Genomic DNA, 14,047 nt, shown 5'->3' with positions numbered 1-14,047 from the left:
CCCGTGATCCACATGCAATGGGTAACCTGCACCACTTTTGGCACCTCTCGCAATCACTAGCGAACCCAAATGCATCACAAAATCTCGCTCTCGTAGCAAAATCCAACATCCACAATCTCTAAGCTGACCAATCGAGATCAAACTCACTGTCAAATCTGGTACATAGAGCACATGTCGTAACAAGTAAGATGCACCACTCGGTAATGACAGTCTCACATCTCCTGCACCTGCTATCGCATGCACCGATCCATCGGTCAAACGTACACTGCTAAGCATCCCGCTAGAATAGCTACAAAACCATTCACGATGCGGCGTGACATGAAACATAGCATCTGCGTCTAGCAACCACTGCGAAGGGACTGCACTATCCACATGTATAGCATCTCGTGCATAGCTCGAGGTAAAAGTGACATCCCCGTCACTAATATACTCCGACACTACATCTGCCTCAACTGTCAAAGCAATTGAGTCCATGGCATCACTACATACATCTCTGAGACTGCCATGTCTCCTACGATGTCGCATACGACGAAAACAGCGTCGTCTAACGTGTCTAGAATGACCACAATACCAACATGTCACCTGTCGGCATGCTCGTGAATGTACATGTCTCACACGAGTCTGTGATGACTCAAATCTATCATACATATCATGTAATTTGTGCCAAAGTGCTCTCAAAGTAGTCTCATACATAACAAGAGCATATACAGATTCCGCAAGGTGCACAGAGAGTGTAGATAGTGCCATCTTCTCTAGCTCCTGCCACTGATCGTCAGAAATGTTTTAAGGTCTACCTACATCACCACTCAATGGTCGATGCAAACCTCGCTGTGTCAATGCATCAAGCATACACTCTCTCCATGTTGCAAAGTCTGACCCATCAAACATGCACATTTCGGAGAGATCATAATGTGAGCGATCACCTGTCTCTACCATGAGCAGAATGTAGCAAACTAGAAATCAAAACCACCTCACCAAAAACACCTGGAAACTGTCTACAAATATGGCCAGAAACACAATGTAAAACCTGTGAGACACACTCCAAAATAGAGCTCCCGCAATGTCAATACAAGCCTCGTCTGCTCTAGTATCACACTGCAATCTGTGAGCTGATCACCAAGCCCACACTATGCGGTATCGATGCATACACATGCACAAATCTCCCACCTGCAGAGAACACCGCATGCAAATGCTGAGTGCAACCCACAATCTCTACCTAGATCGCATAAATGATACGCATAAAACTCCTCGGAAAATTTCGCCAGAGTTTCGACGCACAATGGCTATCAACACAAAATAACCATTGTCCTGCAAGCTCAATACAATGAGCAATCAATGCGCATCAAACTACACTCACCATACATGCATAAGCTCTGCAAAACTATGGCAAACAATGCTCGAGATCACAAGACTCTCTCACCCGAGATCAAACCACTGTCTCAAGCAAAGAAAGATACACAACTCCTCACTCTTGCGAGAGTGGATACAAGAACACAAAACTGTGTCCAAACTGACAAAACCTATCAAAGTGAGAGTAAACACTCGATCACAAACTATGGCGAGAATCTAGGAAAAATCCGACAGAATTTTCCCTCAAAACTGAGCAAAAACTCAAGTACAATATCTACCATAAACCATAACACTACTCAATGCCAATGAGTAGAAATGCCAAAATGGCTCCACATTTTCACATACAATGGCAATCCGCACTCAACGTACATCAACGGAATGACCGCACATAAGCAAGCGCCAAAATATTTGCAATCCGGAAACTTGATCAATGCGAAAACAATGCTCTCAAGAGAGCTCACCGGCACTTGAAAGTGCTCGCCAAAATGCATGTATAATGGGCATCAACCATGCGCCATAACCATATGCAAACCATCCGCAAAGACCATGAATCCAAGCACAAAATCACTGCCAAAGTATTCTGTGAAAACCAGTGAAAAAAGCTCCACCTGTGTGCTCCAAAAAACTACGTCTCTCAAGAGACCGCCTCGGTGGTGTGTAAACGCCTCCGTACTTCGTTGCCCAAGTCTACCAAAAAACCGTCAAACCACAAGCTTAACACAAGCTACAATTGCATCTTCAGCTCAGAATTTATGCACTCAACATCAAGCATCTCCCATGCTTCCAAAAGTGCATCAAACTCGCACACAATGCGACAACAGAAAATCTGGAATTTCTGTATACAGTCAGTCTGAGCTGAATATCAGCAAAACGGTGAGAAATTTGCAAAAAGTTTCTTTTGCAAAGTTTTAGACTGCGTTGAAACGGATGGGCTTTCAATGCAGAATTCTCAGATCTGCATTCTACAAGGAGAAAAACGAATCCGAAAACAGTGCTGCTGCGCACACAGTTTTAGGGAAGCACCTTCACTTACACACAATCTTCCACACTCCTTTCTGAGCTTCCACAAGAGCATAAATCACTCTCAACTGAGCTCACAAGCTCCCATTGCATTCTCACAAAGCTTCCAAGCTTTCTTAATCTCTCTACCATCGAGAGTGAGCGAGCTATTGCCTCGAAGCTCTAAAAGCCGTCGTGCTCTCCGCGGTCACCATAGCTCTGATACCAATTGAAGGGGATCGGGGAGCACCACAGATGGAGAGTGAGAGAGAGAAGGAGACACACACACGATGTGGGTGGGGAGACTGTGAAGTGGTAGCTCCCCCTATACAGTATACTCATTATAAGTATACGGTAACAGTGGGTGGGCGCCCATGATCTGGGCGACTGGTCAAGGCACATAGGCCTTAACCCCAACATTCCTAGCCGCCCTATTCAGCAAGAATCTACAACACAACGCACCTTCAAACTCCAATACCTTGGGCTCCATAGCTCTGTTTGATGAGCCGTCTTGACGTGCTCCTTCAGCACTTCAAGATCTGCATTTCTCGGACAAAAAAAATTACTTTGATCACCCTTCATCTGCCTCCCTGTCAGGCCCTACCTGGAGCATTTTTTGCCTAAAAAACCACATAAAGAATACATCTCCGTTGTCACTTGCCCGCACAATTTCTTCCCATCTGCTCTAGCCCTTTGCCATGCATCTATACACATACACATCACTACTTGTGCTATCTTCTATGGTCAACACACTTTGGTTGCACCATCATTGCCCAACCCATTCATGTTAAACCAAAAAAACATTTTTATTCTTCTATCTACTGCAAAAACTGATAAACACTTTTTAAGATTGAAAGCGAACCAAAAAAACTACTATATGTACAAAATCTTATTCGCGGCTTGTGTAAATTCTGTTCAAGTCGGTTGCCCAACCTCTCCATCAAAACCTAATGCACTGCTGGCACCACTTCTCTCTCAAAATATGGCTTGAGACGCACACCATTCACCCTGTTCCTGAGAAGACGACCATTTATCCTCATTAGCAAATAAGTACCATTAGGAAAGGCTTGTTGAACTTTGTAAGGCCTGATCCACTTCTTCTTGAACTTCTTTTGGAATGTAAAATCTAGATAGCTTTCATACTTCATGACTAAATCCCCCTTCTCTATTCGCTTCTCCGGCAAGTGCTGGTTGACTTTGCTCCTCTTTTCTCCGGCTGCTTCACATAGAAATCTGTTTTTGCTTCGCGATCCATTTTTAGAGCTTCAAGACTGGTTATTTTATCCTGCAAAATATATTTGTAAGATTTGTTAATCCGCCACATACCTCTTAGTGCCCTTAGCTGCACATGAACCGGTAGCACCACTTCCTTGCCGTAGACCAACTCATATGCAGTAAAGTTTGTAGCCACCTTGTAAGAGGTCCGGCATGCCCACAAGCACTTATCTATATACATACTTTGTGAGAATTTTAACTATCTGTGCTCTCAACCAAACCAATGCACTCAGGATGGTATGGAGATGAAAACATGTGTTGAATCCCCAATTTTTCCACTAGTACACGCACCAATTTGCTCCTAAAACCTTGGCCCCGATCAGAAATGAGCACCCATGGCACTCCAAAATGGCAACATATGTAATCAAAGACAAACTGAGCAACTGTAAGGGCATTTACCTCCTCTGTCGCTTTTGCTTCAACCCACCTGGTAAGATAGTCGATGGCCACCACAATGTATTTCTTACCACTTGCAGACTTAGGCGATGGACCGATGGCATCCAATCCCCACTTCTCAAACACATCATGAGCTATGATAGCCCCTTGTGGTTCAACTATTAGCCTCCTTTCACCGATCGTTTGGCATGGATGGCATGTTTTGCACCAGTAGTGTACATCTCATACAATTGAAGGCCACCAAAAACCGCCCCTTAGGATGCGAAATAAAACTTGATCCTTACCTTGATGACCGTTTTCCTTCATGACATTGCTCCAGTACCATGCCAATCTCCTCCTTGTAAAGAACCCTTCTTAACACTCCATCCCTTCCGTAGGTCATCAAATCCTCTCCCACTAGAGTGAACTTCGTGCCTTCTGAACAATTCTTCTCTTTTGCAGCTTTGCCAACCCCTCCGAACATTGACATGTACTCAAAAAATCATCAAATTCCTTGAGAGTTTCCCTTCCTGCATACGTAGCCAGTGCTATATATAGACTTGAAACTTGAGTTTGCACCCGGCTGCTAGCCAACCAATCTACTTCTTGATTTTGCTCTCTCTTGACATGCTTGAATTGCACTTCTTCAAAAAAGTTTAACAGCTTCTTTATGGAAAAAAACCAATTTCTGAGAGAATCTCTTTTTACCTACCACTGCCCCAACAACTGTTTGATGACTAAGAGGGAATCCCCCCTTAACTATTAACCTGGAGATGCCAAATTCGACACACTACTTGAGCCCCAAGTGGAGAGTCAAGTACTCGGCTTCATTATTTGTGTGAACACCTTCCAAATCATAGGCCTTGGAAAAGATTACCTCACCGTGGGGGTCTTGAATGACCACACCACCTTCTAATTTCTGCATAACTCTTCTGTAAGCACCATCAAACCACATGGTAAAAGCCTCCTTCAAATCTGGTTCCTCTGCAACATCCTCTTTCAGCACCCTTGGATAGATAGGTAGGTCTGCATCCTTGTTGACCAGGATATCCACCAAATGAGCCCTACTGGTATGATCAATTTTGAAGTCGAAATCGAACTCCTGCAATTCCAGCAACCATTTCCTGATCCTCCTCCCTGGCTGTAGGTGAAGCACCACTTCAGGCAACAGATTGTTAGATGTAAGCACATAAATTTTTTGCACGATTAAATGCACTTCTAATTTGCGGCAGGCAAAGACTAGAGTCATTGCCCATTGAGCTTCTGTATAGGATCTCTCCCCTGGGCTAATTACTCTGCTATCAAAATATATTGGCTTGTAGCATTTACCTACCTTTTGCATCAATATGGCACCTATAGCAACCGTACCCACCATCATGGCCACATAAAAAGCATCCTCATTGTTAGGAGGGCATACCATAGGCAATTGACACAATATCTCTTTCCCTTTGTCAAATGCCACCTGTGCATCTTCAGTCCATCAGAAGCCATGAACTTGCTGGCTCAACTTTTGTAGAGGGTTATTGGGAGAGCATCCAAAAGAACCTAGCCAAATACTTGAGTTTGTACAAAAAAGAATCCAAACCTGTCGCATCGGTGGGAGGCTCCATCAAAACTAAAGCCTTTACTTTTTTAGGATCTGCTTCTATACCATTCTGTGAGACCACATGGCATAAAAGATACGCCCGTAGCTGGGCCAACTTGCATTTCTTAGGGTTCAGCTGCCCTCCCTCTTCATCTAGCCTTTGGAAACACAACTTTAACTTGGACAGGTGATCCTCCCTGGAACTATAACAACCAATGTCATCCATAAAAACTCTGATAAACTTACCTAGATATGGTCCGAATACCCTATTCATTGGATCTTGAAATGTCGCATATGCATTCACTAATCCAAAAGACATCCGTCGAGATAGGCAAAGCACCCCCCTGGTGAAATGAAGTAGTCTTTAGCTGATCCTCCAATACAATACCAATCTGAAAGTAACCAGATAAACCATCCATAGTAGAATACCGCTCATATCCTGCCACTTGATTCAAAATCTCATCCTGAAACGACACAGGGTAGTGGTTCCGCTTGGTAGCAGCATTTAATGGCTTATAATCCACACAAAGCCTCCATTTTCCATTATTCGTAGGTATAATGACAACATGGGAAACCCACTCAACCTCTTTTACTGGACATATAATACCTGCCTCCAGCAGCTTGTTGATCTCTTGCCACAAAGCCTCCTTTTGAATGTCCCCCAGCCTTCTCAGTTTCTGTACCTTTTGCTTGTATCCGGGTTTGAGAAGAATTCGATGCTCTACTCCTTTGGTCCCCCACAAATATTTGTGTTTCGTGGCAAACAAATCAAGAAACGATGCACACAACTCCACATAGTTGTCCTTTTCCTGCTTCGTTAGATCCTTTCCCAACATGTTCTCTACCTCACCGGCTTCCAAACCACAAATCAGCTCCTGTGTACCTTTAGAGAATTTGATAGAATCAACTATGACTCCAAACAAATCAGTGTCAAGCTTTAGCAAATCTTCATTTCTCTTTTCATCTCCCACACTACTCGAGCCTTTGTCATAGGTCGACTCAATCTCGTACTCATAACTTGTAGTAGACCCATCTTGACCATCCTCAGCCATTGGGTGGAAGCGGCTTTCCTTGGTCTTCAAGTCAAGCACTATTTGCCCGCCATTTTCTCGATCCGGCAGGGTAAAAACCCATGTTCCCCAATCTTGTTTAGCCCCGATTGCCAATAATCACGGCCGCCCTGAAACGATGGGATATGCATTTTCCCCTGCTCATAACAAAAAAGTCAATGAGACATTCGATACCCATAACTTTTACCTTCACATCTTGGGCCACTCCAAAACAACGAGCCTTGGCATGGTTGGCCACCCTCATCCAAACATTAGACCTGACCATTGATTTGATGCCAATATCTCTCATAGTAGACTTTGTTATCACACAGACTTGGGCACCACCATCAATATACACTTGCACTTGCTTCTTCCGCTCCACCAAAACCTCCACCACTGGAAGCACATCCGTGGGACTCCCCACCCTTAGGGCTAGATTTTGCACCGCATGTGCATCACCTCTTGCATGGGGTAACCTCGTACTTACACTGGTCGATGACTGCCTTCTTAACATGGGGTTCAATGCAAGCAACTGCCCAAAAGTGATGTTAGCCTTTTTTTTTTGAACGTCACTTACCAAATCATACTCAGGATGACCTCGTCCCAGCTGAAAATCTATCTGCTTTATCTTTCTTTGTCGTCTTCATCTTATTGGCTCAGGTTGCTCTTTCCCCTTGTCCACTTTCTCTTTCCCTTTTTTGGCTCTGGTTTCTCGTTCTATCAAGGTCTCCCTTCCTCTTCTTGATCTCTTATTGGCCATAACATCCACTTCCTGACGATCAAAACCTATAATATTCACTCTTTGCACTTCATCATTACCTGGCCAAACCGGCGGTACTTGATTTTCAATAGCTGGCTGCTCCCTTTGACCATTAAATTGTGCTTGTCCTCTGCCTTGACCAAATAGAGGGTACATGCCACCTCTTTCCCTCGGTGGGTGGAATTGGAGCGGATCTCTTTAGATAGCTGATTCTAGTGTTAGAAGTTTACAACTACTGACGATGTGTTAGTTCAAACAGTAGACTGGACAAGGAAATAGAAATTGAACTGGAGTACATCTACTGAAATGAAAACCAGACTGAAGTAACGAGAATAATGTTCAGATTTAGATTTAGACTCAGAGAGAATGAGTACAAAGTATGTATGACTGGAGTATATTGTACTGCTATATTTAGAATTACAGATGAGAGATTACAATAAAGATGATGTAGCTCAAGAACAACTCAGGGCTAAGGATTATGAATCAAAAGCTTAAACAGAGGTACAACCGACAAATGACTCAATTCATGCTCATGACTTATGCCAACCCGATTATAATGTAATGGGTCCTATTTATATGCTTTGGAAATTACTGTGGTAACTGGCATGGTAATTACTGACTGAACCACTATTCGTCTCACAGGAGCCGGTTCCCACCCAATGAGACTGTCTCAGCAATCTACATCCTTCCCTCCTTTCTTGAATTTTGGCAAGATTCCAAAATTTCTATCCACTGTCTGATTCTTCTGGAATGTTGCTCATCGAGTGCTTGACACCCCTATAGTTGTATTTCCATGGGCATCAAGCCAAGTTGTACTAGAAAAATCCACCGTCTGATTCTTCTGGAATTTTGCTCATTGAGTGCTAAATGCCCTTATAATTGTAATTCCAAGGGCCTTCAGCCAAATAGTACCAACCCCTGAGTGGAAAAATCCAGCGTCTGCTGTGAAAATTGGTGGAAAAATCCACCATCTGATTCGAGGACTCAAAGTCTGTGCCAGCAGCTGAGAAGAAGGAAAAATCCTTGATCGAATTCTGAGATGGAACTACCCAATATCCTTCCACTGAACCCGCTTCTGTTTACCCTTTGACATGGATGGCGTCTGAGAAGTCCCAGTGCGAGCATTCTCCTTCTGAATCAATCTATAAATGGCCTCCTGCTCAAGCTGATCCCGCATTTTTGTGGTCATCTCCATTTTATAGGGCGTCAGAGGATGATAGGTTTTGGTGTCGGGATCATAGAGCGTGCGTCAACCTTTGGTGATCCGAGTTCTGGCAATGCGAGGCTATATGGATCCATCCTTCTGGGAGAGGTTGATTGGTTTTGATACGAGCTTCAAAAATAATCTCAGCCATCTCTCTATACTGTGGTCCTAGGCCTGGTTTAGCCATAATGTCCTTTTCAGGCAGTTTAGAGGACTCAACCGTGAGTTGCAACAGTTGGTTGGTGATCTTAGTGAGGCCTCTGATCTGAATTTTCCACTGGCCCATACACAGTTTGATCCTCTGCACCTCCTCTTTCAGCTCTTGGAGATCATTTAGTTGGAGAGCGTCGTTGAACAATGTTTTCCAAGTTTTCTATTCCACAGTCGATCGCTCATACCAATCCTGAAGATCATCAGTAATCTTGAAATATGTGAGTCGATCAGCTGGTTCTAGATGTTGAGGGTAAAGTGCTGGAAAAAATCTTAGCGACTCTACCTCTCTTGCTGGTAAAGCATACAAGAGAACTGGGGAATCGGGCAAAAATTCTAAGAAGTTAAGGATAGCTTGGTTCTCTTGTTTCATCATTTTTTTGGTTACTCTAACCAGCTGAAACAGTCTTCGGAGAGCAGTTGCCTGTTCTTCCACTGACATTCGAGTTTCAGGTCCCTTGCTGGTGGCAATCTGGTCTTCAAGAATGGTCCACACCCTTTGACCCAGAATTCCCCTAGCAATCTGCATTTGCACTAAGACCTCTTTCAATTGATTCCTAACAATGCATCTATATGTTGGCTTGTTTCCCAACAGAAGCTCTAATTCCATAGCCAGAGAGCGACAATCTGCAATAAACTGTCGTTGCCAATGTGGATTGGTTACTCTCTCTTCAACAGTTAGTATCCATTCAAGCACCCTTTCCAATAGTTGTATTGTGCTGGGATGTGCAGATAATTGGCAGGCCTCTTGATCATGGAAAGCAACTGATTTCCAATGCTCAACCATTTCCCTGGTTCCGACATACAGTCGCTGAAAGCATTCCAAATCAGAGATAAGATCATCATCCTCCAGATATCGCCTGGTTATAGGAGCCTACTGATGTCTCAATCTCTTGTTTAGCGTGATGAGCTATAATGAATGTTGCTCATCACCTACGGGTCCCTCAGGCACAGCTTTGCCTTTCCCTTTAACATCCCTTCTGTGTTGTGACTTGTGTGCCGGTGGATTCCCAGTGTTGCTAGGTTGTTGCTCTTCTAGTTGCTGATTGCTTGACCATTGCCCTTCATGCTGGTCTAGCTAGTCTGCCTGTGTGACTGATTTCCTCCAGTTGGCCCTGTACCACCAGTACCAGGTCCTGGAGGTGGAGATGGAGGAGAGGCATCATCATCATCATCATTATGCTTTTCCTCTGGTTCATCCTCCTCCTTCTCTGCTTCTTCTTCCGTATCCTCATCTTCTTCACCGGTAGTCTGTTGTTCAATGTAATCAAGGATAGCTTGATTTTTCAGAGCACTGTTATATTCAGTAACTTTATCCTGCAAATCACTCTGCATCGTCTCCATAAGAGACTTCAAGTTATCCATGTCGAAAACAATATTTCCTGTTGGATTCAAGATCTCGGCTAGATTATTATAGATATATCTTTTTGTTAATGTGGTCTTCAGAGCATTGTGGCGGATCAGTAAAGAGTTGAACTCAACTTTCTTCATTCTCAGCATTGTTTTGAACCGAGTCAGCAGCTCGTTGTGCTTCAGCCTTTTCTTCCCGCGTGGTCTGCATCTCAGACTCTACCTTGGCTAGCTTACTTTGTAACTGCTGAATGGTCATATCTGAGTGAGCGTCAAGGAGAGTTTGGTGCAAGTTTTGGGCTGCTCTCCCTTGCTCTAGCTTTTCAATCTGCTCCTCAGCCTCTCTCAATTCAGTTTTTACCTTAATTAGTTCATCTTCTAACCCTGCAGCATCCAGCATTTGTCCCATACAATTGACAATAGTATTCCATGATGACTGAATGAGTACTGAACAGCCATCATCAACTATTACCAGGTCAAAATCAGTTGGCTCATAGACTGTGTGACAGGAGCCATACAAGGTAATTCACCATAATCAGCTTTCTATAAAATAGGAGACGTCCCTTGAGTGGATAAGTTTGCATCTGCTGTAACATGTCTTTCTTGGTCAAGTGTAGGGCTTCTTCACTGTATGGGATGGAGACTCGACCCAGTGGATTTGGAGAAGCTAGGACTTTTCCCTTATCAACCTGGTCTGCTGATTGCTCAAGACTAGCCTTTTCTGTGTGATCTTGGCCAGTACTGGTGATTACTGAAATCTGACCTACTGAGACTAGTTGATTCCACCAGTGGTTTGGTCAGTCTATTGTTCCGTCTGGCTAACTGGAGTCCTTTCAGTAGACACTGTTTTGACTTGACTCTCTAGCTGCTTCAGGAGAGCACTACTCTTAGTCAGTGTCTTCCTTGACTTCTTTGAACTGCCAGGTTTACCTTGTTTAGCCTTCCTTTTCATTCCAATAGGAGTTGACTAACTTTCTGGCTCTTCTTCATTCGATGACAAGTCGATATTTTTGGATAGTGGAAACGGCTTCTGACTCCAAGCCATTCTCACCTGATCATGGGTGTCTGAAGCAGTTGCCCATTACAGAAACTGCCAAATATACCAAGCCTTGAATACACTTTGAGATTTTAGCTTGGCAATTTACTGAAGCACATTGTGCGACAATATCTAGTAGAAGTTGATAGAGACTTTGGAATCCAGGCTTTTTGCTAAAAGCATGGCAAAAAGTTTCTTTGACACATATGTCGGGTTATTTTTCAGACTCACAGCTTCAGCCACAAATCGATAAGAAGTGGGAGCTTCCAGTCCTGCAAAACTGGAATCCCTTACGCATTTTCTTTCCTTTTTCTCTTAACAGCATCATCCTCCTTCAAAGTTGTACTGATCTGCTCTGCAGTTGCCACAGACGGCTTGGGCCCGTTTGGCATACGGGATGCAAAAGCAACGCTTTCTGTGTGACAGACACCTTCTGGCCATAAATCACAGCACTGCCATCTTCAGCATTGAAAGAGTCCAAGACTTGCCTTATGATGGCTGTGTCAAACTCAATCCTTGTGGCTTGCAAAACCACACGCAAGTCCCACAGTTGGACTAGAGCCTTAGCTTGCTCAATAAACACATAGTGCTGAATTTTGTTGTGCGGGATGAGTGGAAGAGTTGGGTTTCAACGATAGTGTCCTGCATCTTTTCTGATAGTTTCCTTCTACCCATGCACCGTGAAGATGATGAAGCAAGTGAAGAACAAGATGACTTGCTTGATTCTTCGAAACCATACCCAAGTGTGGCTGGCAAAGTCAGACGACAATCCACCGTCTCCTCAGAGGATGAGGTTTGCGACTGCAGTGAAGATACTTCAGAGCTCGGCGATGGCGAGTGGACAATAGGAGGTAATCGTCGCACAGGGGATTTGCGAGGAAAAATTCCTACTCGCCTTATTGTTATACGCATTCGCACCATAAAATCTCCACCACTTACCGTTCCTAGACTTCTGTGCACCGCAATTGACGTGGCAGAAATGCATTAGACAAGACTTTCACCCGTCATTGAAATGATTACCACCACTGATATTCCATCTAACTGTTGGTCCCCTAAAACTGATAACTTTGTCCCCACTATTCTAGTCCTGGTATAAGTCTGGCTTGGTCGCGCTGGTACTGGTCTGAAACTGGTTTTGAAACTGGTTCTGGAACTGGAACTGGCTCTGAAACTGGAACTGGAGTGAAAGACCTATCTGGAAAACCCAGTCCACTTCAAATGGTCCTGCCCAGGCTATCTTTAGATTCGGCTTCTTAGGACCCAATCTGGACTAATATAGGAGTACCACATCCCCTTTCTGAAACTCCCGGACCTTAATCCTTCAGTCATGCTAGTGTTTCCTTCTTTGCTGAACAATCTTCTGTTCCAGCATAGCCCGTTGTCTGAGTTCATCTAACTGGGTAAGCTCCTCCAGTTGCTTCTTAAGATTGTATTCTACAGCCATTCTGATACTTGGAATAACAACCTCCATAGGGACAACAGCTTCAGTGCCATATACCATTCTGAATGGTGGTAATCTTGTAGTGACCTTATAAGCTATCCTGTATGCCCATAAAGAAGTCTGAAGCTTCAAATCCCACTAGTCTGGCTTTTTCTGTACAATCTTAGTGAGAATAGTCTTAATGGTCTTGTTACTGCTTTCGGCCTGTCCATTGTATCTAGGATAATAAGGTGTGGATTTCCAATTCTTGACTGAAAGTATATCCATAAGGACCTCCATAGTGTCATTGATGAAGAGTGTCCCTTGGTCCGACACAATCTCCACAGGACATCCATAGCGACAGACAATATTCTCAAATAAAAATCTTGCATTGGATTTGGTTGTGTTGTCAGGAAGAGCCTTAGCTTCTATCCACTTGGTTACATAGCAGGTCGCCATCACTATATACCTATTCTTCTTGGGAGTAACCTTCTTGAAAGTTCCCATAAAATCCAAGCCCCATTTCATGAAAACACCCAGTGGTTGTACTAGTGTTAAGGGAGTCATGTCTGCAGCTCTGGGTATACCCATTCTTTGGCATATGTCACAAGTTTTGCAAAAGCTTATGACATCAGATACCAATGTTTGCCACATAAACCAGCCTGCAGAATCTTCTTGTAAGTAACATCAGTAGAAAAGTGTCCACCAAATTCTCCATTATGCGCCTCTGAGATAACTTGCATTCTCCCCTCCATAGGCACACATCGGCGAAGAATACCATTGACGGGAGCAAAGCGAACCCGAACCCCGACGGTCTCTAAAACACCGGGGACCGAATGGCGCGCCTCGAGCCTGTCATGGTAAAGCAAACAGGGGGCACCACCTAGCTTCAGCGGCTAGGACGCAAACAACACACCACCATAACAAGTTATCATCCAAGAGAGATGGATGCTTGGGAGTAATGATGAAAAGGAAAGGGAATGAGATCAAGTGAGAGAGAGAGAGAGAGAGAGAGTGAGGGAGGGGGTATAGCGGCTTAGTACTTAGGCATGACAAAAGGATGGCGAATCCGTACACCCTTCACACATACACAAGCTCACTCCAAAACACAAGACTAGGTGGCGATTCCGCACACCTCACATGGGCAAAACATTGTAAGAAAACATACTCACGAAACCTAAATCTTTATTTAGAGAATTAGGAGATGAAATGGGGAGCATAGGGTAGGGGAATGAGAAGGGAGAGAGTGGTAGAGCACATGGCGGATAGGTGGGAGTTGATGGCGAAGACTCGCACGAGGATTATGGTAATCATCCTTCATTTAGTTGACCTTCATCTTCCATAGCCAAGGGTGTAGAGGTCATGCTCAAGACAAGCATGGTGATTGCGGTGATGGTGATGGTGTGGGTGTGTGTGTGTGTGCACTAGGCACAC

The 14,047-nt window shown here is 44.0% G+C and overlaps 1 protein-coding gene across 1 annotated transcript; it reads right to left on the bottom strand.

Annotated features, from left to right (window-relative positions):
- Nucleotides 1-3,296: 3,296 nt before the first annotated feature.
- LOC147447012 (uncharacterized) lies at nt 3,297-4,489 on the bottom strand. The gene is made up of 4 exons (XM_086523559.1): nt 4,305-4,489; nt 3,933-4,189; nt 3,676-3,795; nt 3,297-3,565 (listed from the first exon to the last, which is right to left on the bottom strand). The coding sequence occupies exons 1-4, from the start codon at nt 4,487-4,489 to the stop codon at nt 3,297-3,299; spliced, it is 831 nt and encodes a 276-aa protein (XP_086379685.1).
- Nucleotides 4,490-14,047: the final 9,558 nt, after the last annotated feature.

The sequence above is a fragment of the Adiantum capillus-veneris genome, chromosome 11 (assembly GCF_014529385.1).
Source record: "Adiantum capillus-veneris isolate H3 chromosome 11, ASM1452938v2, whole genome shotgun sequence".
Taxonomy (NCBI): Eukaryota; Viridiplantae; Streptophyta; class Polypodiopsida; order Polypodiales; family Pteridaceae; genus Adiantum; species Adiantum capillus-veneris.
The sequence above is the reverse complement of the archived record's forward strand: the minus strand, read 5'-3'. Positions and strand labels throughout refer to the sequence as shown.